General features: G+C 41.0%; 1 protein-coding gene across 2 annotated transcripts in view; it reads left to right on the top strand.

The window, feature by feature from the left end:
• Window positions 1–27,824, top strand: part of IMPG1 (interphotoreceptor matrix proteoglycan 1) — a 135,946-nt gene that overhangs the window by 39,385 nt on the left and 68,737 nt on the right. For both annotated transcript variants that reach the window (XM_057528056.1, XM_057528057.1), the window contains 3 exons: window positions 722–969; window positions 2,398–2,474; window positions 3,440–3,528. In XM_057528056.1, coding sequence (XP_057384039.1) covers window positions 722–969; window positions 2,398–2,474; window positions 3,440–3,528 — 414 coding nt within the window. The remainder of the gene's footprint in view (window positions 1–721; window positions 970–2,397; window positions 2,475–3,439; window positions 3,529–27,824) is intronic.

A 27,824-nucleotide genomic window follows, 5' to 3' on the forward strand; every position in this document is an offset into this window, starting at 1 on the left:
GAAACCTGGTCCTAGAGGACAGAGCTGGAGAGGATCCTATTTCATGTTTACATGAGTAAAGGCACTGACTCAATAAATATGATAACAAATACAGTTAATCATGAACTACTTCCCTTTCTCTTTTCTCACATCTTCCTTCTAAGATGTTATTTTAAAAGCAACTTGAGGGAACAAGAGATTATGTTTAATATAGTGTTGTATTTTTTAATTAAAAAATACTTCTTCAAAAAAGTAGAAAAGAAATAGCCTTGAGAACTGAAGCTTTGACTTGGCTAAACACGTACATATTGTTGTCCCCCTGCTATATCCTACAGGAGGCTACTTGTAGGAAAAAAAAAGAAAGAAAATTCATCCTTCTTGCTGATTGGCACTTATAAGACCACGAAAACACTGATCAATACCAGCAACTCTTGACAATTAACTTTTTCACAAAGACCTGAAGTGAAAATTTATGGTCACTTGATCCAGTTAATAGTCTCTCTTCAAGCTGGATTTCAGTCCCATCATACACTCTATTTCAGAGCTGAAATATATGTCAATTCTTTTTCTACCTTTCAAATTTCTGACAAACACTGAAATTAGTTTCAAGTGTGTGATATTCGTTAAAAGCCCGTCAGGAAAGAGGTAGAAGCTGTCCTGAAGCTTTGTAGCAACATAGTGATTCTCTCTACAAGGCATGTAACAATGGCTTTGGATGTGATATGTCCTCTGCGATCTACAGGTCAAGCTCTACAGAGATGCAACTTACAGCCATCTTTCAGAGAGACAAGGCAGAAGCAAAAAGCCCTGCAGGTGACCTCCTGTCTTTTGATTCCAACAAAATTGAAAGTGAAGGAGACCTTCATGGGACGATGGAGGAAGACAAGCAAATGGAAATCTACCCCACAGCTTTAGACCTCAGAAAGCTGATCAGCAAAGCTCTGGAGGAAGACCCGTCCTTGGATATGGGGTCAATTCAGTTCACTGATGGTCAGTGGGTGATTTCATAGTTCTGAGTTTATCCTCATCCTGACAGAGAGATGAGGAAGTGTGACTATCTCCTGGTCACTGTCATTTTAACTTGGGTCCTGTAGAGTCAATCATTTCGGTGACAGGCAAATCATGGATGCTTCTCATTTCTGTCTTCCCTCACTGCCCCCTGGGTGTCATTCAATGAGCCTTTCATGACCACTTCATGCCAAAAATAGCTCTAGGGAAGCCAAGAGGCTCAGCTCAGTCCGGCTCAACCACAGTCACCCAGTGGAGCCCAGGTAGGGAGAAGAACCCGAGGAAAGTTCTGTTCCCCTGGCACAGCCCAGATTCCCTCATCTAGTAAATGGGTCAGGTTCCAGATGACACATTTGAATTAGGATAATTTGAAAGGAGTTTGATAAAGGGACTATTTATAAAGGTTTCCCTAATGCTCAGAGGACTAGGACAGTTCCCTGGGGCTAGAAGCACCAAGGCCCCACTACTACCTCCAGGCCTGAAGGGCTGCCTAATGATCTAAGCCATCCCAAAGACAGGGAGCAAGGAACCACTGATATCGTCCATATAAGTCAACCTCCCAGGGCAGGAAGTAGTGGGGAGAGAAGAGTGTGGATCTAAAGAAATCAACAGATAATCAGGCTCACTCAGGGTCCTCAGAGGGGGCCTGGAGGGACCCAGGAGCCTGGAACTCTTCACCCAGTACTCTTGGCATAATAGATGGGCACTAGAGATGCCATCTTAATGTGACATGGCATGAAACTGGCATTCTCTGTCAGTTCTGTTTCTGTAGTTTAGATAGTCAAACTCAAGTCTGGAAAACTTTACAAAGATCCCTTGGGTGAGATGTAGGGTATGTCACTAAAGTTGTCAATAAACATTAAAATCCTCTCGGTTCACTTTTGAATTTCTAGGCGAGGAAAGTTCAGTGAAAACTTTAGATTCATCTCTGAGAACATCTGGTACTCTGGGTTGGTCTCTTGGTTGAACCCTTTGGGATAATCTGAGAATTGGGCTTCAGGGTAGAAGTAGGACTCTCAAGGACTCACATTCGGTCCTTGGTTCCAGTATTTATTCTAGCCATTTCTTTCTTTGTCAACTTAGTTATATTTTTGTCCCCACTGGCCTAGCCAATCAGTTGGCCTGCTTGATCCAAATGTGTACAACAAAACTAAACACCCTAAAAATCCACCTTAATAACTGTTCTTATCCCATAGACTTGCAAGATGCACCCCTTGCATCCATCCTGCAGCAGATCACTCAGACCAATGACCACTAGTGCATCTGATGCTAATTTCTTGAGGATTTGTTGTACCACTCCTTAAGAACTGATTATCGCCACATTTCCGCACCTTCACTGTTTTACTGCTCCAACCACAAAAGAAAAAAAAGAAAAAGAAACACTCAAACCTTGTGATTTTTCACCCACAGAAATTGTTGGGTCTTTGCCAGCTCTTGATCCTGACACCCAATCAGTGCTGCCCACTCTCCTCGCTGATATCACAAAGGTGAGTCTGTTGTCCTTCTGTTCTTCAAAGAGGAACAAAGCCTCGAAATCTTCCATCAGAAAAAATCAGCTTAAGGACTGAACAGAGCAAGATCCCCTCTGCAATGCTAAATATAATTCTTTTCCGAATCTAAAAAAGAATGAATATATGTATGTGTATAACTGATTCACTTTGCTGTACACCTGAAACTGACACAACATTGTAAATCACCTACACTCAAGAAATAAATAAATAAATAAAATTCTTTTCTGCTTTTTACAGGCAGTACTTGCTTACCCACTTCCACTATCTGTATTAATAAAATATAATACAACTTGCATTTCAAATATCCTTAAATTCAAAGTTTCCTTCAACATAGTTAGAGCTCTGTTTCAATTAGAGTCAGGAATTGCCATTTTTGATAAAACAAATACATGTTCGTGAACTGAAAAAATACTTAAAGCAGAATATATTATTTAACTTTGACTTTCTGAACTAAGTCTTAAGGTCTTATCTATATATTTATTTATGGGGGTTTGTAAGGATAAATTAATATCTTAGGAAGTAAAAAATAATGAATTCAGTAATAACTTTTGTATTTCATTTAAAGCTGTGTCCATTTAATTTATGCCATAAGTTGTCACTACGGTGTTCATAAATGGAAGCGCTAAGCTTTATTCCCTTTTTAAATAAAAAAATTCATAAGTTCAAATATGATTGACACACGTTTCAAAGTATTTTGGGTATCAGTTAACCCTATACAGGCAGACTCAGCCAAGAAATGGTATTTTACTACTGTATCAATGCATGTTTTCCTTTCAGGACATGTTTCTGTATCAGAACCTATAGCAGAATCCACAATAGATTCAAGTCAACTACAAAATGATTTGCTTCAATTTAAATGAAAAGAAAAAATACAGAGTATAACCCTTCTCACATAGAGAGAAATGTCCCTTGTCAACATCTGTCCTAAATTCCTTCTTCAGGTTGCTACTCTGAGTCCAGAACTTCCTCTTGGTCAACCCATGCTCATGCTGGAGACAGTGGACAGAGCAGGACAGAGTCTACCCGGTGAGTTACTCCCCACAGAGTCTGTGTTAGAGGACAACATCCTCTTTGAGGAATCCATCTATGACACTATCTCAAAGACCAGTGATAAAGTCATCCTTCACCCAGGAGAAGGTTGGGTCCCACCACTGTTTCCAACAGAAGAGCTGTCCACTGAACCACCTTCTTCTAAAGAAGTGGTCACCCTCAGCATCCTTTCCTCAGCTCTCATCCCCAGTCCCACAGAGAGCACTGACAGCCCTTTCCTGACGGATCTGGAAAAAGAAGCTGAAACCAAAGCAGCCCCAACCACTGCCCACCCAGAACAGCCATCTCAACTGGGCTTCAAACCTGAGAGTCTGTCAGGACAAGGTAGGTCCTAAGGCCCACGTCCATGACAAGGGGCTATGGTGACAGAGGATTGGGCTCTTACAATCAGTGTTTGTATTCCTATTCGCCATACACAGGCTGACCCCGGATACTGTCTGTTCTGCTATGTGTGTTTCTTTAGTGCCAATTAGCACCTGTGTAATTGGTCAGTAAGGATGTCAGTAAACATTGAAATCCTCCTAGTTTACTTTTTTTTTTTACTTTTTAATTAATTAACTTTTCAAAAATTGATGTATAGTTGATTTACAATGTTGTGTTAATTTCTGCTGTACAGCAAAGTGATTCAGTTATACATATATATACTTTCTTTCTCATATTCTTTTCCATTATGGTTTATTACAGGATATTGAATATAGTTCCCTGTGCTCTACAGTAGGACCTTGTTTTTTATCCATTCTATATATACTAGTTTGCATCTGCTAACCCCAAACTCCCAATCCATCCCTCCCTGACCCCCCTCTCCCTTGGCAACCACAAGTCTGTTCTATCTGTGAACCCATTTCTGTTTCATAGATAGTTTCATTTGTGTCATATTTTAGATTCCACATATAAGTGATATCATATATTGTCTTTCTCTGTCTGACTTACTTCACTTAGTATGATAATCTCTAAGACCATCCATGTTGCTGCAAATGGCATTACTTCATTCTTTTTTATGGCTGAGTTGTATTCCATTGTGTACATATACCACATTTTCTTTATCCATTCATCTGTCGATGGACATTTAGGTTGTTTCCATGTCTTGGCTATTGTGAACAGTGCTGCTATGAACATAGGGGTACATGTATCTTTTTGAATTATAGCTTTGTCTGGATATATATATTAATAATATTATAATATAATTATAATTATATTATAATTATAATATTATATTATATAATTATAATTATATAATTGTATTATAATTATATAATATTATAATTATAATAATTATTATAATTATATATTATAATTATAATAATTATTATAATTATATAACATATATTATATAATTATTATATTATATAATTATGTTATATAATTATATTATATTATTATATATTATATATTATTATTGTTGTAATTAATTATATTATATATTAATAATATTAATAATATAATTAACTATATATATATTTTTGAGGTTCCTGGTTCACTTCTGAATTTTCAAGAATGTTTACTTTTGAGGCAATAGGATCAAACTTTCTCACAGTTAAAGAGGAAATATTTATCAATATATGAAGACCTTACAGGGAAAAAAAAGCAAATATTCTGCAGAAGAGTCTTTTTTTAGTGCAAGAAGTAGTGGATATAGTGGCTTTAGGAACCTCTGTGCTTCCCACTTTATACAGCTCCCTGGTGAAACTATAAGTAAAAATGTCTTTAAGGAAGCATGAACCCCAGGATATAAGGCTGATAAGGATGTTCTGTGATTCTCAGTGCAAATGCCAGGGAAGATTTTTTGTGGCTGATATTTTTAATAGAATTGTTTCTGTTTTAGTTAGGGCTCTTTACAAAATTCTACGGGGTTTGGTGGTCTACCTCATTCCTATTTTCCTCATAAACCTTGTGTGAAATTAGTATGCAATTTTACTGAGTGCAAGATTTTTCACAAAAACATGTATGGCATGATAGCAGAACCACCTGTACAGATTATATTTGGTTTACATGATTACCAGTGACTAAATACTAACCGCATGATACAGTTACCTATTTCTGCATTACAAATCACCCTTAAAGCTAGTGCCTTAAAACAACAATCACTTATTTTGCCCATAAATCTGAAATTCGGACAGGGAGCAGTAGGGACAGCTCTTCTCTGCCCCATGTTGTGACAACCAGAGTGTCTCAACTGGTGTTGAAGATCTTTTTTCGAGAGGGCTCACTCACACAGCTGACAAATCGGTGGTCAGCCAGAGCTGTTGGCTGGAGGCCTCATTTCTCCACTGTGTAGCCTCTCTGAGGGGCTGCTTGAGCTTCCTCTCAGCATGGCAGCTGGGTTCAAGGAGTCATTATCACAAGAGAAAAAAGTGGAAGGCTCCAATCTCCTCAGGGCCCGGAAACAGTGTCACTTCCTCACATACTAATGGTTAGGCAGCCGTAGCGTCCATCTTGATTAAAGAGGAGGGAACATAGACCTTATCTCTTTTTTTTTTTTAAAGATTGATTGATTGATTGATTGCTATGTTGGGTCTTCGTTTCTGTGCTAGGGCTTTCTCTAGTTGTGGCAAGTGGGGGCCACTCTTTATTGCGGTGTGCGGGCCTCTCACTATCGCGGCCTCTCTTGTTGCGGAGCACAGGCTCCAGACACGCAGGCTCAGTAATTGTGGCTCACGGGCCTAGTTGCTCCGCGGCATGTGGGATCCTCCCAGACCAGGGCTTGAACCCACGTCCCCTGCATTAGCAGGCAGATTCTCAACCACTGCGCCACCAGGGAAGCCCAGACCTTACCTCTTGATGGAGGAAGTAGCAAAGCATTTATGGCCATTGATAATCAACCACAATTCACAACAACCACTATTTTGACTTTTAAATCACTTAAAAGTTGGTTGGATAAAACAGACCACCTTTTGGTGACATGAATGATATTAAATGCTCACTGGATTCCTTTCCTTCATTATGATATCAAAAAACCTTATTATAAGATCAGCATTTTGGGTATATTAGTAAAAATGATAGTATATCTATGATGAAAGTATTACTGTATTTTCAAAATTGCTTTACTGTTTTCATTTTTTGTATACATTCCTTCTATTCATGAATATACCATAGAACACTAAAGCTGGAAGGACTCTTAGACATACTCTAGTTAAGCTGTATGTTTCACAGGTAAGAAAACCAAGGCTAGAGATGGGAAGTGCCTTGCTCAAGGTCACACCGTGTAGCTGGTGGCAAAGCCAGGACCATCATTCAAGTTTCTTCCACCTATTACACTATGTTTGGCTTAGTAGCCCCATCATTTTAAAAAAATATATATTGCCCCAAACTTGCTTGCCTTCAACCCATAGCCTCTTCTTTCTCTATTTCACTACCTTGTCATTTTTTTTAATAGTCTAGCCTTCTGAGTCTTCACAATCTCACCTCCTAATTACCACAGTTTTCACACATTACAGGGACACAATTTTCACAAAAATCACAGATCTTTTTTCAGTTTAGCAGCCTCATTTCCATCTTTATTTTACTACACTGCTGGCGCAGGGCTCCTATTGACACTCCCTTCTTTACACTCCTTCATTTAGCTTCTGCAAATGAGTCATTCTTGGTTCTTAGGTTTTTAAAATAATTTGTTTATTAAAATCCTGCCTCATTCCCCAAAAAAGGTGATGATGGTTTACGGACTTGTGTGAAATACAATAAGATTTTATTTTAAAGAACTGAAAGAAAAATGGAAGAAAAGATGAAACGAAGATAGGTCAGATGACTCTTGGAGTAATGAAAATGTTTGGGAACTAGATAGAGGTGGTGGTTACACAACGTTGTGAATTTTCCTAACACAATTACTGAATCATTCACTTTTTTTGAGGTCATCAGATGTTTATAACTAATAAATAATTTTAGAATAACAGAATTAAGGCAATATTGAGCTGAATATTGCCATCACTCCTTTCTTATATTTGGCATTTTACAATTTAAACCATTCACTTTAAAATGTCTAATTTTATGTTATGTTTCACCGTAATAATATTTTTTAAAAAATCAAATGACTCCATACGGAAAATTGTTTAGAAAGTAAACATCAGAAAGTTCTTTGTTTGCTTTAGGTGGTTCATGAATTTGTCTCTGAGCTTCTCAGCAGACTGTGCAGTGAGGACAATGCAATGTGTCCATAATTTGGAATCTGCATGCTTAGAGCATGGTAATTGCTTAGGAGAAAAAAATTTCTCCTATGAGTCCTCCTAAGAAAGAGCATCTGGGTTACGGTGAACCACGTTCTGTCTGCCTCAGCCTCCCTACAGCATAAACTCGGTGTCAGGTGTTTCCTAGAAGGCCCTCCCTGGAGACGCATGACGAATGCCTGAACCCAGTTCATTACAGTAGTTCCATGAGGGACACGTGCTGACCGTCTGCCTTAACTCAAGGATTGATTTTAGAGTATCCAGAAGAATGACTATGCTGGATAACCTTCAGTCAATGCCCCATAAATAAAAATTACACTCATAACTGAGCTTTTGATTAGTATTGACCAAGAAGCACTATATTTGTTGGCCTGGGTTTACACAGCAAGTATGCTATGTTGCCAATGAAAGGCAGATCCATACGTTTTCGTAATCAGCCCAACCAGGGATAGAAAGGACATATCTCAATGACCAATGTAGACCCCAACTAGGAAACATCCCTGATAAAAAGGCATCCCACTCATATATGTAGAAAGGGGAAGGAAAACACAGAGCAGCTCTAGGCAGAACCAAGGCTTCCCTCCCTCATAAAATTCTGGGTCTCTCCACAGCACAGGTAGATGACAGCCAGGACTCCAAAGCTCTGCACCTTGGCATCACTGAGATAATTCTAGCCTGGAAAGTTTTTAAGGTTAGTGTCACCAAACGCCCACTAAGCCATTAAAATCTCAGTCAAGTACTCATAGAAATCTCTCAGCTTAAGTAGTCTAATGTAGTGGTTAATCCCCTGAGATAAAGTACTTGCAAAATGTGCCTCTAGAACACTAAATGAATTGGTGTCTATCTGGTCTCGAATTCTGAGGTCTTCTATTTTTATTTTTTTAGGTTAGTTGATCCAATTCTTTCTTGCAGAGCCAGTTTCTGTTCATTAAAATGTTGAAAAGAGATTAAAGGGACCACTACTCTGTATAAAAAATTAGATCATAACTTGAGGACGGAATTGGGAAGAGCTGGAAAAAGGGTGGTCATGGAGGAGAGCTTTGAGAGAATGAGGGCTGAATAGCACTGCAGCAGGGAGAGGGCATCAGATCACTTCAACTGGGGGCAGAAAGTCAGAAAACACATTTTCTTGGGAATTGCCACAATTTGGGGGAGGGCATTGAATTTCCCAAATATAAAATTTGGAGGACAGTACTATCTCAGCTTTGATCCAATTTGAGAGTTGGAAGACCTTCACTTTTCAGTTTTCTCTGGGCATTGTGAAGATGGTATCTAGGGATGGAGTGTAATTGCAAGCCCCTGTTAAGATTATTCCTATTTCATAGAAATGAGTCATAAACCTATAGGGTAAACTCAACATTCTGTTCTCCACATAACATGCATCCAACTTGTTCAAAAGTGGTATTATATCATTAGGATAGAAATTTTGTGCGGTTTGGTTTGGTTTGGTTTACATGTGCGTAGGCAGCAATACATTTTCCTTTTCATTCATTAGAATGATCATCTGACCCATCAAAAAAGAAGCTCTTTAGTGTTCTCCCTCCTAAATTACAGTTTTTCATTTGCTAGACATTCCATTTAAGATGTAAGCCAGATCGCTCAATAAATTGCAATATCTTAAACGGTGAAAAAGCAAACTTTAGGCAGAGCTATTCTGCTATTGGACATTGTTTTGCCTTTAATTCCCTGCATTAATCTGGATTCTCCAGAGAAACAGAACCAACAGGAGATTAGAGATAGAGATTAGAGATAGAGATAGAGATGATAGAGATTGAGATCGAGATAGAGCTAGAGATAGAGATAGATTCACTATAAGGAATTGGCTCCCACGCTTATGGAGGCTGAGACATCCCAGATCTGCAGTCAGCAAGCTGGAGACCCAGGAACATCAGTGGTGTAAGTCCCAATCTGAGTCCAAGTCCAAAAGCAAAAGAAGACCAGTGTTCCAGCTCAAAGACAGGCAGAGAGAGTGAATTCCACCTTACTTCGTCTTTTGTCTCATTCAGGCTTCCAACAGATTGGATGAGGCCCACCCATGTTAGGGAGGAACCTGCTTTACTCAGTCTACCAATTCAAATCTTAATCTCATCCTGAAACACCCTCACAGACACACCCAGAATAGTGTTTACCCAGATATCTGGGCACCCCGTGGCCCAGTCAAATTAGCCATCACATCCCCCCACCTGGGTAATAGGTTAAAACACCACACGTTTCTGACTTTTCTTAATCTGGCCTCAGCCTTTGACTCCATTGAAAGGAATCAGTGAGATGAGATAAACTGAATGAACCCATCAGAGATCCCAGGTGCTCATATTCCAAGAGGTCAAGGACTCGGTCTGTCTCTATTCATTGCAGCATCTTCAGTGTCAAGCCAGATGCGTGGAACATCTAGACAGGCAATTAATATATATTAAATGAATTGAAGGAGTAAATGAATGAATTTATAGCATAATACCTCCATGAAAGTAAGAGTTGATGGGTTAATTTGATTATTTCCCTTTTGGCTCTACCTAAAAAAGCAGCTCAGAGCGAGCCAATTAAGTGGTACAGAAACGGTGGTCAGCTATCTATTCTGGTCGTTCCACTCCCCATTGCCATAATATGTCATCCGTAGTCATGCCTTTGGGGCTTTGCACAAATTTTTTTCTCTTGTGCTTATAATACCCATCCATCCTTCTAGCCTGATGACCTCCTACTCATACTTTAAGTTCCAGCCAACATGCCACCTCCTCTGTGAAGCTTTTCCCAACTGCTACCTGAAAAGACTCATAATTACCATTTTTTCCCTGACTCTAAAACAAAAAAGTATATATACCTCCATCAAACATTCACCACTCAGTAGTGAAACGATTGGTATGCATCTCTGGGGTCCCTCCAAGACTGACTTCCTGAAGTGAAAGAATGTGTTCTTATCCCTTTTTAAAAAAAACTCCTGCACTGAGCAGTGTCTGGCACATGCTTGGGGGTTCATAGCTATTTGTTACTGTTGTCAACTTTATTGGGTCCATCAGTGTTTCTGGTGTCAGACGGTAAACTCCTGGAGGATATACCTCTCTGTGTATCGGTCCTCATGCATCTCCAGAGACAGCCTCACATGAAAGGTGATATTCCTCATTGGTAAATACTTTTGTCAAAATGAGAGTGCTGAACAACTTTAATTAGCTCCACCCCATGGGATGTATTAATACCACAAGGATTCATGTGGAGGCATGAAGTGGAGGAAATATGCAATAAGCCACTCTCCGAGCCAAAACATTCTACTTCCTAACTCTCAACCAGAAGGGCCTGGCCAAGATGTTATTTAATTTGCTCCACTTCAAGATGCAAAGATAATAATTAAGACTTGGAAAGGCTTGTAAGAAAAACTCAGCTGAACTTTACACCACTAAGGTCAACATGTTTGCCTCTTCTTCCTTGTTTTTCTAAATTGAGGACCAAACAGTAAATTTTCCCATCAGGAATATGCCACTTATAAAAAGAGTTCAGAGGTCCATGGGGAAAATCTCATCTCAAAGAAGGAAGGGACGGCCATTCAACAGGGGCTTGCAATTACACTCCATCCCTAGATACCATCTTCACAATGCCCAGAGAAAACTGAAAAGTGAAAGCCTTCCAACTCTCATATTGGATCAAAGCTGAGATAGTACTGTCCTCCAAATTTTATATTTGGGAAATTCAATGCCCTGCCTCAAATAGTGGCAATTCCCAAGAAAATGTGTTTTCTGACTTTCTGCCCCCAGTTGAACTGATCTGATGCCCTCGCCCTGCTGCAGTGCTATTCAGCCCTCATTCTCTCAAACCTCTCCTCCATGACCACCCTTTTTCCAGCTCTTCCCAATTCCGTCCTCAAGTTATGATCTAATTTTTTATGCAGAGTAGTGGTCCCTTTAATCTCTTTTCAACATTTTAATGAACAGAAACATCGAGTTTTATGAGCCCTGTTAAGAACATTGAAAGGGTCTTAAGCTTGGGAATGACACAGCAAATCTGCGTTTAAATAGATCTTCTGACTGCATTGTGAGGAATTGGTTGGAGGTGGGCAAAAGCAAACAATCAGTTAGAAGAGTGTTAACAGCAATGCATGCTGGAAATGTTGATGGCCTGGACTTGGGTGATAGAAGGGGAGTTGGACAAAAATGAACTGATCTGAGTGGTAGTTAAGAGGTAAAACCATTATGAAGAATTCTGAAGCCATGAATGGCTTCGGCAAGAAAGCTTGGCCTGATTAATGAGCAGCGTCTGTCATGGGCTCAATAGTGGGTGGTGGTGATCTCTGTGTCTGCAGTGTCTGTACTATATGCAAGTGAGCTGGTCTGGGTCACACTCCCAGATGTCCAAATATTGTCTTCCTGTTGCCACTTTATGGTCATACGACCAGTGAGCACATCCCAGGAGATGCCAGCCTTAGCTTGTTCTCAGATCCTTGACATGGTCACTTTCATCCATTTTTGTTGATTCATATTTACATAATGAGGAAGATTGATAAGTATCCATTATTAGCAATGCTTTCGATTGATCTGTCGAGTATTTTACAGTGAGGAGAAAAGAAGAGGTTGATAAATACCGAAAACTGTGCCACATAAATAGGTCAACATAATGATTTTAAGGACTTGACCCATGCAACTGTGAAGGCTAGCAAGTTCAAAATCTGCAAGGCAGGCTGGCAGGCCAGAGACCCAGGGAGGAGACTGCTGACAGAATTTCCATTTCCTCTGGGGAGGTCAGGTTTCTTTTTTTTTTTAACTGAGGCCTTCAACTGATGAGGCCCTCCCACACTATAGAAGGTAATTTGTTTTACACAAAGTGAACTGATTTAAATGTTATTTTCATCTAAAAAATACTTTCACAGAAGCAGCTAGAATAATGTTTGACCAAATATCTGGGTATCATGGCCTAACTAACATAAAATTAACCATCACTGTAGGTCTTGAATGAGCTCAGCATAGTAGGTAAAAAACAGAGAGTGCTTTATACATTAGGTCAGCAGGAAAAGATTCTAGCCAGGACTAGAATCAGGTCATAATTGGACAATTCATCTGGTGCAGAGAGAAAGCAGGGTTGCCTGATGGAATGCCCTTAGTCATAATGGGAAGGTGTGTTTGTCATCAGTGATAATAGGTGGTCAGTATTTGTGGAGTTGCAAGGAGCCCACGGTAGAAAAGGGGGCAGGAAATACACAGTAGACAGAGCATTGTGCAGAAGAAAGCCACGGAGAGAGAGGCACCAAGGTGACATGGACGAGGCAGTCAAAGTGACACCTAGCCAATCCCATAGTCACCCGTTCCCACCTGTATCACTTCTCGAGCGACTGGGACATGGTGTATTCATAGCTACAGGATTGCTGTCTCGTGTCCCCTTATCTTGACCCACACGAGGTGACATCACAATTAGGGTGGGAAGGCAAATATTTCTGACTCTCTTTTACCCATTTTTACAGACAGTATAAGGCACCAGTTGTGCAAATGGTCTGAGGCCAGTGAGCAATCAGGAGCTGACAAGGTCATCTCTGAGACTGTGGGGAAGGAAGGTCACCTTGGGTCCTGCTGTGAAGAATCAGGAGTTTACAATACGATCGGCATTGTAATCAAAGAAGCAAATCTTGCATTGAGGGAAAGTGACATTTTAGCAGTCCTTAAGGTAGAAATGGCAAGAGCATTTACAAGGGAATTGTATCCATTTACATGGATAGAAACTCCCATGAATTCCTTTAGTGTTTAAGTTTTAAGAAGATGAAACTGCATTCCTAAAGGCATCAGGAAATACCAAGTTGCATGCAGTGGTCAGTTTCTAGAAGGAAGTCTACACAGGCAACTGAGCAAACCAGTCATTGTCATACACTTCTGCTCAAAGAAACAGGTCACATCATTCACCTGACCTTAAAAATATAAATGTCAGGAAAATGGGAACTTTGTCTTTAGATTCTATAATCTCAGAGAAAATTTAATGTCTTTTGACCACTGAGTAAACCAAAAGATAAGACGATTTTCAATTTCTTCTATCTCTTTTTTTTTTTTTTGCTTGGCAATGAATGAGATGGAAAAATAACAACTCTCCCATGCTACTTGGCAAGTTCTCTGTATTGTCAAGTTAGGTAAAATCCTTGCCAGAGCATGTGTATTAGCTTTATTCTATTTGGAATGTTGAAACAAATGTTAATCCACAGAATTTTAATAAAATGTTCACAAAATGTCATCCAAAGACAGCATTCACAAAACTTACCAAACTTCATTTATAGACGGAACAAATGAAAGCATTTGAAGACAGGTAAATGAGTACCTCTATTTGTATTTGTTTGTTTGCTTTGAATGAGCGTGTTTAGAATTTAGGAAAATGCATCTCTTTAGATTCTCTATCTAAACCTTCATTCTGCAGGAAGACAAACTCCCCATTGATTTGAGTCTTTCCATGGGAGTTTGCAATCATTTTAGTCAGGCCCTTCAGCTGTTTATTTGTGACATTCTTGAATGATCTTCCAGTAAATTTCTTCAACTTTGAAAGCTGGAGTGACTCAGGGTACTACATAAATGAGGTACACCACTTTTTGCTGTATCTTTTGTATAGGAAATTTAAGTACAGGTAGTTGGACAGGAAACTGAGAAGAAATATTCAAGAAACAGAGCAAGCGTGACTTCCCTGGTGGTCCCATGGTTAAGACTCCATGCTTCCGCTGGAGGGGGCATGGGTTTGGTCCCTGATCAGGGAACTAAGATCCCACATGCCGTGTGAAGAAAAAAAAAAAAAGAAGAAGTAAAAGAAACAGAGTAAGAAATATTACAGCTGGGAGAACTGGGCAGTAGAGAGGAGGAGGGAGGCCAGAAGAAGGAAAATGAGATAGAAAGAATACAACCAAAATAGCTTAAAGGGCCTTTTAATTGCAGGAAATATTTGTTTTAACCACGGGATCTGGAGAGCAGCCAAAGAGAAGCTGCACGAGGATAGAGACCTTGGAAATAGGACAGTGGCGAGAGGTGTTGGGCAAGACGGGGGTCGCATCAGTGCTGGGAGGCAGGGGCTTCTCCCTTCTGGAAAGGGAGCTGGGGCTGCTTCTGTAGCAGATGGTTCCCAGGAGAACCAATTTAAAAGAGTAACTGCTGATCAAGGCCCAGGGGTGGGAAGGAGCACCTATTCCCTCAGGAAAGGAGAAAAGTTGAACCGATTCAAGGATGCAGAGTCACCTTGTAAGTTGGACAAAGCCACACTGCTACTGGGCTGTGTACCTGCAATTTGCTAACTTTCTTATAAACTTTACTCATGATCCCTGCATGGCTCTAAGGAGCTGAATATGTTGAATGACCGCCCAGGCAAATGCGAGTGAGAATACTCAGCAAGACTTTAATGTCAGACGGAAATCCAGAAAGAGGATCTCCGCATCCTCCTGGGGGATGAAGGATGGGGGAAGACCTGTGGGAGGCTCTCACTCTCTGCTCTGCTTCAGCCCAGGTGAACCCTTTCGCCAACGCTCCTCCCAAGGGAGCTTCTTCTGAGGCAAGGAGGAAGTTAAGCGTCAGCAAAGAAAAAGAGGAAACGAGCACTGCAGTACTGGGCCCCAACTGCCTTAATATTCACTGTGGAAAATGGAAGCTGCCGCTTTGCATGACTGGTTGATGGGTGCCCTTAATTCCTGGCTAAAAAAGAAAACAAAAATGACTCTGAGAAAACTTTCCTGAGACCAAATACTACGTTAGAAGGCTCGTTACTGGAGCAATTTAATTCATTGTTTCATCATATACGAAAGATATGAAACTCTTCCTGTTTCCATGAGACTCATCTGAGCCTTTGTTGGTTTGTAGGCTTGTTTTGTTCGTTTCGTGTTTGTTTTTTAAGTTTGCAGCCTTCATACCCAAATTAATGAATTTCTCAATTCATTTCTCCCCACGGCAGTCTCCTTTTCTCTCCTCATTGCAAACATTTCCACTTATGAAGCACAGGCTGGGACAGAGATCCACTTTGACATGTTATGCAGTTTATAGCAATGACCCTGAAATGGTATCTTTCAGTCCTCTTTATGGATATCTACTATGCTTGATCAGGACAAGTTATATTACAGGTGTCATTCTTTTCTACTCTAAGGCCATTTTCCCAATTTCAAGTTTTCTTGGCAAACCCATGATCTACAATAAAGTAGCTTTATGCTGATTCCCATCTGGATCTGTGTCTTCAAGGGCCTCACCACCAATTCAAAGGCAATTTGCCCAGGATTCAGTGGACCTTGCTTTTTTCCCCTCAGACTTTATCATAATAATTCTTTTTTTTTTTAAACATCTTTATTGAAGTATAATTGCCTTACAATGGTGTGTTAGCTTCTGCTTTATAACAAAGTGAATCAGTTATACATATACAATATGTTCCCATTTCTCTTCCCTCTTGCATCTCCCTCCCTCCCACCCTCCCCATCCCACCCCTCTAGGTGGTCACAAAGCACCGAGCTGATCTCCCTGTGCTATGCGGCTGCTTCCCATTAGCTATCTATTTTACATTTGGTAGTGTATATATGTCCATGACACTCTCTTACCCTGTCACATCTCACCCCACCCCCTCCCCATATCCTCAGGTCCATTCTCTAGTAGGTCTGTGTCTTTATTCCCGTCTTGCCACTAGGTTCTTCATGGCTTTTTTTAATTTGTTTTTCCTTAGATTCCGTATATATGTGTTAGCATATGGTATTTGTTTTTCTCTTTCTGACTTACTTCACTCTGTATGACAGACTCTAACTCCATCCACCTCATTACAAATACCTCCATTTCATTTCTTTTTATGGCTGAGTAATATTCCATTGTATATATGTGCCACACCTTCTTCATCCATTCATCTGTCGATGGACATTTAGGTTGCTTCCATGTCCTGGCTATTGTAAATAGAGCTGCAATGAATATTTTGGTATATGACTCTTTTTGACCTATGGTTTTCTCAGGGTATATGCCCAGTAGTGGGATTGCTGGGTCATATGGTAGTTCTATTTGTAGTTTTTTAAGGAACCTCCATACTGTTCTCCATAGTGGCTGTATCAATTTACATTCCCACCAACAGTGCAAGAGTGTTCCCTTTCCTCCACACCCTCTCCAGCGTTTATTGTTTCAAAATTTTTTGATGATGGCCATTCTGACCGGTGTGAGATGATATCTCATTGTAGTTTTGATTTGCATTTCTCTAATGATTAATGATGTTGAGCATTCTTTCATGTGTCTGTAGGCCATCAGTATATCTTCTTTGGAGAAATGTCTATTTAGGTCTTCTGCCCATTTTTGGATTGGGTTGTTCGTTTTTTTGTTATTGAGCTGCATGAGCTGCTTGTAAATCTTGGAGATTAATCCTTTGTCAGTTGCTTCATTTGCAAATATTTTCTCCCATTCTGAGGGTTGTCTTTTGGTCTTGTTTATGGTTTCCTTTGCTGTGCAAAAGCTTTTAAGTTTCATTAGGTCCCATTTGTTTATTTGTGTTCTTATTTCCATTTCTCTGGGAGCTGGGTCAAAAAGAATCTTGCTGTGATGTATGTCATAGAGTGTTCTGCCTATGTTTTCCTCTAAGAGTTTGATAGTGTCTGCCCTTACACTTAGGTCTTTACTCCATTTTGAGTTTATTTTTGTGCATGGTGTCAGGGAGTGTTCTAATTTCATACTTTTACATGTTCCTGTCCAATTTTCCCAGCACCACTTATTGAAGAGGCTGTCTTTTCTCCACTGTATATGCTTGCCTCCTTTATCAAAGATAAGTTGACCATATGTGTGTGGGTTTATCTCTGGGCTTTCTATCCTGTTCCATTGATCTATATTTCTGTTTTTGTGCCAGTACCAAACTGTCTTGATTACTGAAGCTTTGTAATATAGTCTGAAGTCAGGGAGCCTGATTCCCCCAGCTCCATTTTTCGTTCTCAAGATTGCTTTGGCTAATCGGGGTCTTTTGTGTTTCCATACAAATTGTGAAATTTTTTGTTCTAGTTCTGTGAAAAATGCCAGTGGTAGTTTGATAGGGATTGCATTGAATCTGTAGATTGCTTTGGGTAGTAGAGTCATTTTCACAATGTTGATTCTTCTAATCCAGGAACATGGTATATCTCTCCATCTATTTGTATCATCTTTAATTTCTTTCATCAGTGTCTTATAATTTTCTGCATACAGGTCTTTTGTCTCCTTAGGTAGGTTTATTCCTAGATATTTTATTCTTTTTGTTGCAATGGTAAATGGGAGTGTTTTCTTAATTTCACTTTCAGATTTTTCGTCATTAGTGTATAGAAATGCAAGAGATTTCTGTGCATTAATTTTGTATCCTGCTACTTTACCAAATTCATTGATTAGCTCTAGGAGTTTTCTGGTAGCATCTCTAGGATTCTCTATGTATAGTATCATGTCATCTGCAAATAGTGACAGCTTTACTTCTTCTTTTCCGATTTGGATTCCTTTTGTTTCTTTGTCTTCTCTGATTGCTGTGGCTAACACTTCCAAAACTATGTTGAATAATAGTGGTGAGAGTGGGCAACCTTGTCTTGTTCCTGATCTTAGTGGAAATGGTTTCAGTTTTTCACCATTGAGGACAATGTTGGCTGTGGGTTTGTCATATATGGCCTTTATTATGTTGAGGAAAGTTCCCTCTATGCCTACTTTCTGCAGGGCTTTTATCATAAATGGGTGTTGAATTTTGTCGAAAGCTTTCTCTGCATCTATTGAGATGTTCATATGGTTTTTCTCCTTCAATTTGTTAATATGGTGTATCATATTGATTGATTTGCGTATGTTGAAGAATCCTTGCATTCCTGGGATAAACCCCACTTGATCATGGTGTATGATCCTTTTAATGTGCTGTTGGATTCTGTTTGCTAGTATTTTGTTGAGGATTTTTGCATCTATGTTCACCAGTGATATTGGCCTGTAGTTTTCTTTCTTTGTGACATCTTTGTCTGGTTTTGGTATCAGGGTGATGGTGGCCTCGTAGAATGAGTTTGGGAGTGTTCCTCCCTCTGCAATATTTTGGAAGAGTTTGAGAAGGATAGGTGTTAGCTCTTCTCTAAATGTTTGATAGAATTCGCCTGTGAAGCCATCTGGTCCTGGGCTTTTGTTTGTTGGAAGGTTTTTAATCACAGTTTCAATTTCAGTGCTTGTGATTGGTCTGTTCATATTTTCTATTTCTTCCTGGTTCAGTCTCGGCAGTTTGTGCATTTCTAAGAATCTGTCCATTTCTTCCAAGTTGTCCATTTTATTGGCATAGAGTTGCTTGTAGTAATCTCTCATGATCTTTTGTATTTCTGCAGTGTCAGTGGTTACTTCTCCTTTTTCATTTCTAATTCTATTGATCTGTGTCTTCTCCCTTCTTCTCTTGATGAGTCTGGCTAATGGTTTATCAATTTTGTTTATCTTCTCAAAGAACCAGCTTTTAGTTTCATTGATTTTTGCTATTGTTTCCTTCATTTCTTTTTCATTTATTTCTGACCTGATCTTTATAATTTCTTTCCTTCTGCTGGCTTTGGGGTTTTTTTGTTCTTCTTTCTCTAATTGCTTTAGGTGCAAGGTTAGGTTGTTTATTCGAGATGTTTCCTGTTTCTTGAGGTAGGTTTGTATTGCTATAAACTTCCCTCTTAGCACTGCTTTTGCTGCGTCCCATAGGTTTTGGGTCGTCGTATCTCCATTGTCATTTGTTTCTAGGTATTTTTTGATTTCCCCTTTGATTTCTTCAGTAATCACTTCGTTATTAAGTAATGTATTGTGTAGCCTCCATGTGTTTGTATTTTTTACAGATCTTTTCCTGTAATTGATATCTAGTCTCATAGCATTGTGGTCGGAAAAGATACTTGATATGATTTCAATTTTCTTAAATTTACCAAGGCTTGATTTATGACCCAAGATATGATCTATCCTGGAGAATGTTCCATGAGCACTTGAGAAAAATGTGTATTCTGTTGTTTTTGGGTGGAATGTCCTATAAATATCAATTAAGTCCATATTGTTTAATGTATCATTTAAAGCTTGTGTTTCCTTATTTATTTTCATTTTGGATGATCTGTCCATTGGTGAATGTGGGGTGTTAAAGTACCCTACTATGATTGTGTTGCTGTCGATTTCCCCTTTTATGGCTGTTAGTATTTGCCTTATGTATTGAGGTGCTCCTATGTTGGGTGCATAAATATTTACAATTGTTATAGCTTCCTCTTGGATCGATCCCTTGATCATTATATAGTGTCCTTCTTTGTCTCTTGTAATAGTCTTTATTTTAAAGTCTATTTTGTCTGATATGAGAATTGCTACTCCAGCTTTCTTTTGATTTCCATTTGCATGGAATATCTTTTTCCATCCCCTCACTTTCAGTCTGTATGTGTCTCTAGGTCTGAAGTGGGTCTCTTGTAGACAGCATATATATGGGTCTTGTTTTTGTATCCATTCAGCCAGCCTGTGTCTTTTGGTGGGAGCATTTAATCCATTTACATTCAAGGTAATTATCGATATGTATGTTCCTATTCCCATTTTCCTAAATGTATTGGGTTTGTTATTGTAGGTGTTTTCCTTCTCTTGTGTTTCTTGCCTAGAGAAGTTCCTTTAGCATTTGTTGTAAAGCTGGTTTGGTGGTGCTGAACTCTCTCAGCATTTGCTTGTCTGTAAAGGTTTTAATTTCTCTATCGAATCTGAATGAGATCCTTGCTGGGTAGAGTAATCTTGGTTGTAGGTTTTTCTCCTTCAACACTTTAAGTATATCCTGCCACTCCCTTCTGGCTTGCAGAGTTTCTGCTGAAAGATCAGATGTTAACCTTATGGGGATTCCCTTGTGTGTTATTTGTTGTTTTACCCTTGCTGCCTTTAATATGTTTTCCTTATATTTAATTTTTGACAGTTTGATTAATAAGTGTCTTGGCGTGTTTCTCCTTGGGTTTAACGTGTATGGGACTCTCTGTGCTTCCAGGACTTGATTAACTATTTCCTTTCCCCTATTAGGGAAGTTTTCAACTATAATCTCTTCAAAAATTTTCTCAGTCCCTTTCTTTTTCTCTTCTTCTTCTGGGACCCCTATAATTCGAATGTTGGTGCATTTAATGTTGTCCCAGAGGTCTCTGAGACTGTCCTCAGTTCTTTTCATTCTTTTTTCTTTATCCTGCTCTGTAGTAGTTATTTCCACCATTTTATCTTCCAGGTCACTTATCCTTTCTTCTGCCTCAGTTATTCTGCTATTGATCCCATCTAGAGTATTTTTAATTTCATTTATTGTGTTTTTCATCATTGCTTGGTTCCTCTTTAGTTCTTCTATATCCTTGTTAAGTGTTTCTTGCATTTTGTCTATTGTATTTCCAAGATTTTAGATCATCCTTACTATCATTATTCTGAATTCTTTTTCAGGTAGACTACCTATTTCCTCTTCATTTGTTAAGTTTGGTGTGTTTTGACCCTGCTCCTTCATCTGCTGTGTGTTTTTCTGTTGTCTCATTTTGCTTATCTTACTGTGTTTGGGGTCTCCTTTTCACAGGCTACAGGTTCGTAGTTCCCGTTGTTTTTGGTATCTGTCCCCAGTGGCTAAGGTTGGTTCAGTGGGTTGTGTAGGCTTCCTGGTGGAGGGAACTAGTGCCTGAGTTCTGGTGGGTGAGGCTGGATCTTGTCTTTCTGGTGGGCAGGTCCACGTCTGGTGGTGTGCTTTGGGGTGTCTGTGGCCTTATTATGATTTTAGGCAGCCTCTCTGCTAATGGATGGGGTTGTGTTCCTGTCTAGCTAGTTGTTTGGCATAGGGTGTCCAGCACTGTAGCTTGCTAGTCGTTGAGTGAAGCTGGGTCTTGATGTTGAGATGGAGATCTCTGAGAGATTTTTGCCGTTTGGTATTACGTGGAGCTGGGAGGTCTCTTGTGGACCAGTGTCCTGAAGTTGGCTCTCCCACCTCAGAGGTACGGCCCTGATGCCTGGCTGGAGCACCAAGAGCCTTTCGTCCACACAGCTCAGAGTAAAAGGGAGAAAAAATAGAAAGAAAGAAAGAAAGAGGCTATAATATAGTGAAGTAAAATAAAGCTATTATAAAGCAAAGCTATACAGACAAAATCTCACCCAGAAGCATATACATATACACTCACAAAAAAAGGAAAAGGGGAAAAATTAATATATCCTGCTCCCAAAGTCCACCACCTCAGTTTGGGATGATTCCTTGTCTATTCAAGTATTCCAGAGATGCAGGGTACATCAAGTTGGTGGTGAGATTTAATCCGCTGCTCCCGAGGCTGCTGGGAGAGATTTCCCTTTCTCTTCTTTGTTCGCACAGCTCCCGGGGTTCAGCTTTGGATTTGGACCCGCCTCTGCGTGTAGGTCGCCTGAGAGCGTCTGTTCTTCGCTCACACAGGACGGGGTTAAAGGAGCAGCTGCTGCGGGGGCTCTGGCTCACCCAGGCCGGGGGGGGAGGGAGCGGTACGGAGGAGGCGGGGCGAGCCTGCGGCGTCAGAGGCGTCGTGACGTTGCAGCAGCCCGAGGCGCGCCGTGCGTTCTCCCGGGGATGTTGTTCCCGGATTACGGGACCCTGGCCGTGTCGGGCTGCACCGGCTACCGGGAGGCGCGGTGTGGAGAGTGACCTGTGCTCGCACACAGGCTTCTTGGTGGCGGCAACAGCAGCCTTAGCGTCTCCTGCCCGTCTCTGGGGTCCGCGCTGAGAGCCGCGGCTCGCGCCCTTCTCTCGAGCTCATTTAGGCGGCACTCTGAATCCCCTCTCCTCGCGCACCAGGAAACAAAGAGGTAAGGAAAAAGTCTCTTGCCTCTTCGGCAGCTGCAGACTTTTTCCCGGACTCCCTCCGGGCTACTGTGGTGCGCTAACCCCTTCAGGCTGTGTTCACGCCGCCAGCCCCAGTCCTCTCCCTGCGATCCGACCGAAGCCGAGCCTCAGGTCCCAGCCCCGCCCGCCCCGGCGGCTAAGCAGACAAGCCTCTCGGGCTGGTGAGCGCTGCTCGGCGCCGAGCCTCTGTGCGGGAGTCTCTCCGCTTTGCCCTCCGCACCCCTGTGGCTGCGCTCTCCTCCACGGCTCTGAAGCTTCCCCCTCCGCCACCCGCAGTCTCCGCCCGCGAAGGGGCTCCTAGTGTGTGGAAACCTTTCCTCCTTCACGGCTCCCTCCCACTGGTGCAGGTCCCGTCCCTATTCTTTTGTCTCTGTTATTTCTTTTTTCTTTTGCCCCACCCAAGTACAGGGGAGTTTCTTGCCTTTTGGGAGGTCTGACGTTTTCTGCCAGCGTTCAGTGGGTGTTCTGTAGGAGCAGTTCCACGTGTAGGTGTATTTCTACTGTATCTGTGGGAAGGAAGGTGATCTCCGCGTCTTACTCTTCCGCCATCTTCTCTCCTCCCCTATCATAATAATTCTTAAGATCGTGAGTCCACTTTGGGATATTTTCTCTCAATTCCGTAGTATCCTCCTTTCATGAATTCCTGCATAGACAGCCTGGCCCTTTTCTCTTTCTTCTTTCTTCCTCTCAGCCTAATCTCAGCACACCCTCTGTGCATGTGTGACAGGTAGCACCCCAGCAGGGCCACGTTTAGGGTGTAGTGAGTGAGGCACAGATTGAAGGGCAATCCAACAAACTCAGTCATCAGAAGATAATATTGAAATGTAAGATTTCAAAAGATCAAAATTAATGCAAAAACTCAGGAGGAAAAAAATAGCAAAATGTTAAATGAAGATAGCTGTTGTTTGTTTTACAACCCTGCATTACCGTATGACAGGGACACTCATTTCCAATCTCCACAGCCCTGGCCTCCCCCTTCAGGCAGGTTTTTGAGTGTTGACATCAGTGCATAAGCAGTGCATAACACAGAGTTATGATTTGGTTTTGTTTTTTGGTTTTTTTTCTAGTGCCTTTGCTAACTTTTTCTATTTGGTTCAAAACACGGGGGGATATTTTGCTAAGTGTATAAAGGGACGCACATGTTTCCTTTTGCCTCAGGACCCAGTAGGCTCAATGCCAACAGAACTAAGTCTTGCTAAGGTTGTGTTCTATGGGCAGAAATGCTCTCCGAGCCTTACCCAGCGGCCGGGTGCCAGATCATGGAGTAGTAGGGTTGCAATATGCAGATAACAACCAGCATAAACAGTACAGGCAGGGGTGGGTATTTATAAGGATGGCAAAAGGGGTTGTTGTAAATCACTAAAGCATTATTTTGGATGAGAAATGTATTAATTTTTCCATGCATTCATTGAAATATAAATACTTTTCAGAAGGGTTCCGGAATCAACTTTCTACTTTTCTTCCCTAATGACCCAGCCAGTCTATGTAGGATTATCGTCTCTGCTTTGGTCCCACCTGCAAAATGCCGGCGATTCTGCCGCCTTCTGCCTCTTCCCCATCCCAGTACTGTGTCCTGGGCCCCTGTGCTCTCTGCCCACTGCATCCCCTCTGCCAGGGCCAGCATTTTAAAGTCCCTTTTTGGTGGGAAGGATTCCTTCCTTAGTTGACCTGTAACAGTCAGAATTTCACCAAAAAACAAAAAACCAGAAACTACTTCAGGCATTAGGTTACCATTTTTATAAGTCAAAACAGTCAAACATGAGCAGTGCATAATGGTTCAAACTATTATTTACAAGAAAGAGAATTTAATGCAAGGAATGTGTTAGGTGGCAGAGGAGCTGAGAAGCCACACAAGAGAGAGAGGCTGCCCACAGATTAAGAAGAGCAAGTGCTTCTACCCCAAGCGCACCCCAGGCTAGAGAAACAAAAGTTGGAGGTGGTATTACTGGGATCCAGAGGCCAGCTTACCTGAGGGAATCTGGAATCGTGGGGCACCTATCCAGGGGGAGCACCTATGAGGGGGAGGTGGAGACCCAGAAGAGAGAGAGAGTTGCCAGAGCAGTGACCTGGGGCACACAGGGAGGAGGAGAAATAGTCCCACCTTTCCCTACCCCTGCCTGCCAATGCCCTCATTGGCCAAACCCAGCCAGAAACCAGGTGGTGCAGAGGTCTTTGAAATGTGACCCAAGGGTTCAGCATCCCACCCCCACCTCCCTGAAACAGAGCTGAGGGAAGAGCAAGGAATTACTGAGGGATCAGCCCAGAGTCCAGATCATAAGGGGTGCTGTCATCGAGTAGCAATACGGCACTTGGAATAACATCGTGAAACATTGCTTATCCACACCCAACCAAGACGTCTTACTATCCGATCGCTTTATTTCCAGGATTGTGGGAATATACATGTCATTGCCCTTCAAAACTGTCCCCTTATTATTTGCACTTAATTAAGAACAGGAGGCTGTCTCCCTGTGTGTTAAGTAATTTTTTCTTTTAATTTAATTTGTTTAGATTGGGGTATATTTGATTTACAATGTTGTGTTAGTTTCAGGTGTGCAGTAAAGTGGTTCAGTTATACATATACATCTATCCATTCTTTTTCAGATTCTTTTCCCATTTAGGTTATTACAGAATATTGAGTAGAGTTCCCTGTGCTCTACAGTAGGTCCTTGTTGGTTATCTATTTTGTATACAGTAGTGTGTATATGTTCATCCCAAGCTCCTGATTTATCCCTCCCCCCCACCAACCTTTCCCGTTTGTTTTCGAAGTCTGTGAGTCTGTTTCTGTTTGTACTAAGTAATTTTAAAATTGCAACAGAACTGCTTATCTTCCCAGAGAAATATCTCCTTGTGTACCCAAACCCATCAGCTTCTATAAAGTAATACACAGCATAATCACCTGGGATAGTCGTCATTGTTACTGACATCTTCCTGATGTAGTTACCCATCTTAGCTGCCCTTGAATCGAAGCAATCTCACTCCATCTTTTGACACCAACTCTTACCATTACCTTGTTTTCCTCTCCAGGGGCACTCTCTGGATGAATGGATGGATAAAGGGAAGGAGGGGTGGGTGATGGAAGATGGACGGATGTTAATGGTAATGATGATGTCCCTGGATTTTAAATAAAGGGATGCTCCCAGCCTTTCTTTTAGTGGCTGCAGGTTGATCCACATACAAGTGCCAAGGTCGATGCAGGGTCATAGATGCAAAATGTGAACCTCGTCAATGTAACACTATATCTTCAAACCACAGTTGAATGTTAAATTAAAGGTAGAAAGAGATGATTTTCTCAGAAAGATGTCAATGATTCAGGCATTCCTCACTGCGGGTGAGGAGAGTTTGAATGTATTTTCTTAATTCAGATGATAAATAATAAACTACTGCCTGAATTATTCAGATTCTCTTCTTAATGTTCACATTCCCTATGCATTCAGCCTTTGCAGGATGCTATAAATCTTCTCACCCCACCACCTACAATGTCCTATGGAGTTGAATTTTTATTATTTAATGTTAATATATGATTAGGCTATGATTTCTTCAAATACAGTTCATTACTGTTAATAAATCTTGCAAATTGTTCAAAATCCATTGTAAATTAAAAGCAGATGAAATATCGTATTTTAGGTAAAATTGTCAATACCAAGGGCATGAAATTAACCAGGCATCTAACGCACTTAAGGCAGTTTAAGTGCTCTTTGTAGATCACTTGAGGATAAATCATGCTTAGAAATTTGAGTTTAAAATAGCCCTACTGGAACTATTAAGTTAGCCCCCCAAAAGTTCTTGCTTCTAAACTACCTTTTAAAAACAGAAATTTAGAACCAGTCTCTTGCATTCTTCCCTCCTTTGCACATAATGATTCCCTGTAGCTGACAAAATGTGATGTTCTCTAGTAATATCTTCAAAATATGTACTTACAAAACCAACTTACAGAATGCATTGAGACAGGAAATGATGGTTTTAAGTGGCTGAGATACAAATATCTTCTGCAACCGTAACTCGGCAAAAACCACTAAAAACTATTATACCGGCTTTCTTCGTACAGGGAATTTATATTCCATTAAGAAGTAAGCAAAGAAAGATGTTAACCAGCTTGAATTAACAACATCCTGGGAATTCAAACACACGTTTTAACATGTATTTGCTCTTTAACAAGCTCTATAGATATATGGCAGAAAATGTCCATTTTTTCCCAAAATGACATTCATGGACATAAAAAGCATTTTAAATGTCAAATGGAAGAACGCTTCGGAAGGGACTTCAGTGTGATCGTATTATGGATTTCTTACTCTTCAGAGTACAAAGCTACTGTCTAAAGTTGAATTTCCTTGTCTTTAATAAACATTCTAAAGAAGAGTTCCCTTTGGGGGGACTTCACAGATCTTGGTATTAAACATAAATGTTCATGTACCTCTTCTTGACCCAAGTCTTTACCACTGAACTACAATACAATAAAGGGGCACCTGTGGATGAAGGAGGGACTCCAAGGACTGAGGACAGAAGAACAATGTTGTTTTACATCCTCCTCAGGGGCAGACCCGGTCTGGGCTGCATCACTGTGCTTCAGTCACTGCACATTTTCCGTAATAAATTGTGGAAGCTTTCCTCCTCCAGTGTTCTGAAACTTTTCCATGAATTAGAATCCCTGGAGGGCTTGTTAAAACACAGATTGCTGGGCCCTTCCCCCAGAACTTCTGATTCAGTGTGTGTGAAGTGAGGCAAATCTGCGTTTCTAACAAACGCCCAGGGGCTCAGGTGCTGCTGGGAGCCCGGGACACACTGAGAGAAGCCCTGTTCCACAGGAATAGCTGTAACTTACACTGGGCTCTATTTAACATTTTCAAAGCTCTTTCATGCCTTTGTATTGAAGTAATTGATGGACAAACTTTGCCATAAATGCACAGAATAGCTCTTCTCCTCTCCATTTTAGACTGTAAATGAGAAACACTGAGGCTACCCCCCACCCCCGTATTCCCTGTCTCAGTGACTACAGGCAACATCAATGAAAGCGCCCGAGCTGGAAACCTGGAGGTCACTCCAGGCGCTTCCCTCTCTCTGCACTCACATCCAGCTGCGTGCAAGTCATGCTGCCCTTACCACCCCCCCCCCATCTTCTGGGTGTCCTGCTCCCTTCCACTTCTGTGCCTCTGCACATATTGTTTTCTCTTCCTGATAAACTGTCGACGTAAGAAAAATGCACAACCTAAAAGCTGAGAGTTATGTGTTATTCGGAGGACAAAACTGAGGACTTAAGCCCGGGACACAGCATCTCAGGTAGCTCTGAGGGACGGCTCTGAAGAGGCAGGTGTCGGGTGAAGGGGGAGCCAGGATACGTAGGAGTTTTTGCAACAAAGACCAGGTAGTCGGAACATCAAAAGACTATTGGGTTTTTTTTTAATTA

This window comes from Balaenoptera acutorostrata, chromosome 14, assembly GCF_949987535.1.
Source record: "Balaenoptera acutorostrata chromosome 14, mBalAcu1.1, whole genome shotgun sequence".
Taxonomy (NCBI): domain Eukaryota; kingdom Metazoa; phylum Chordata; class Mammalia; order Artiodactyla; family Balaenopteridae; genus Balaenoptera; species Balaenoptera acutorostrata.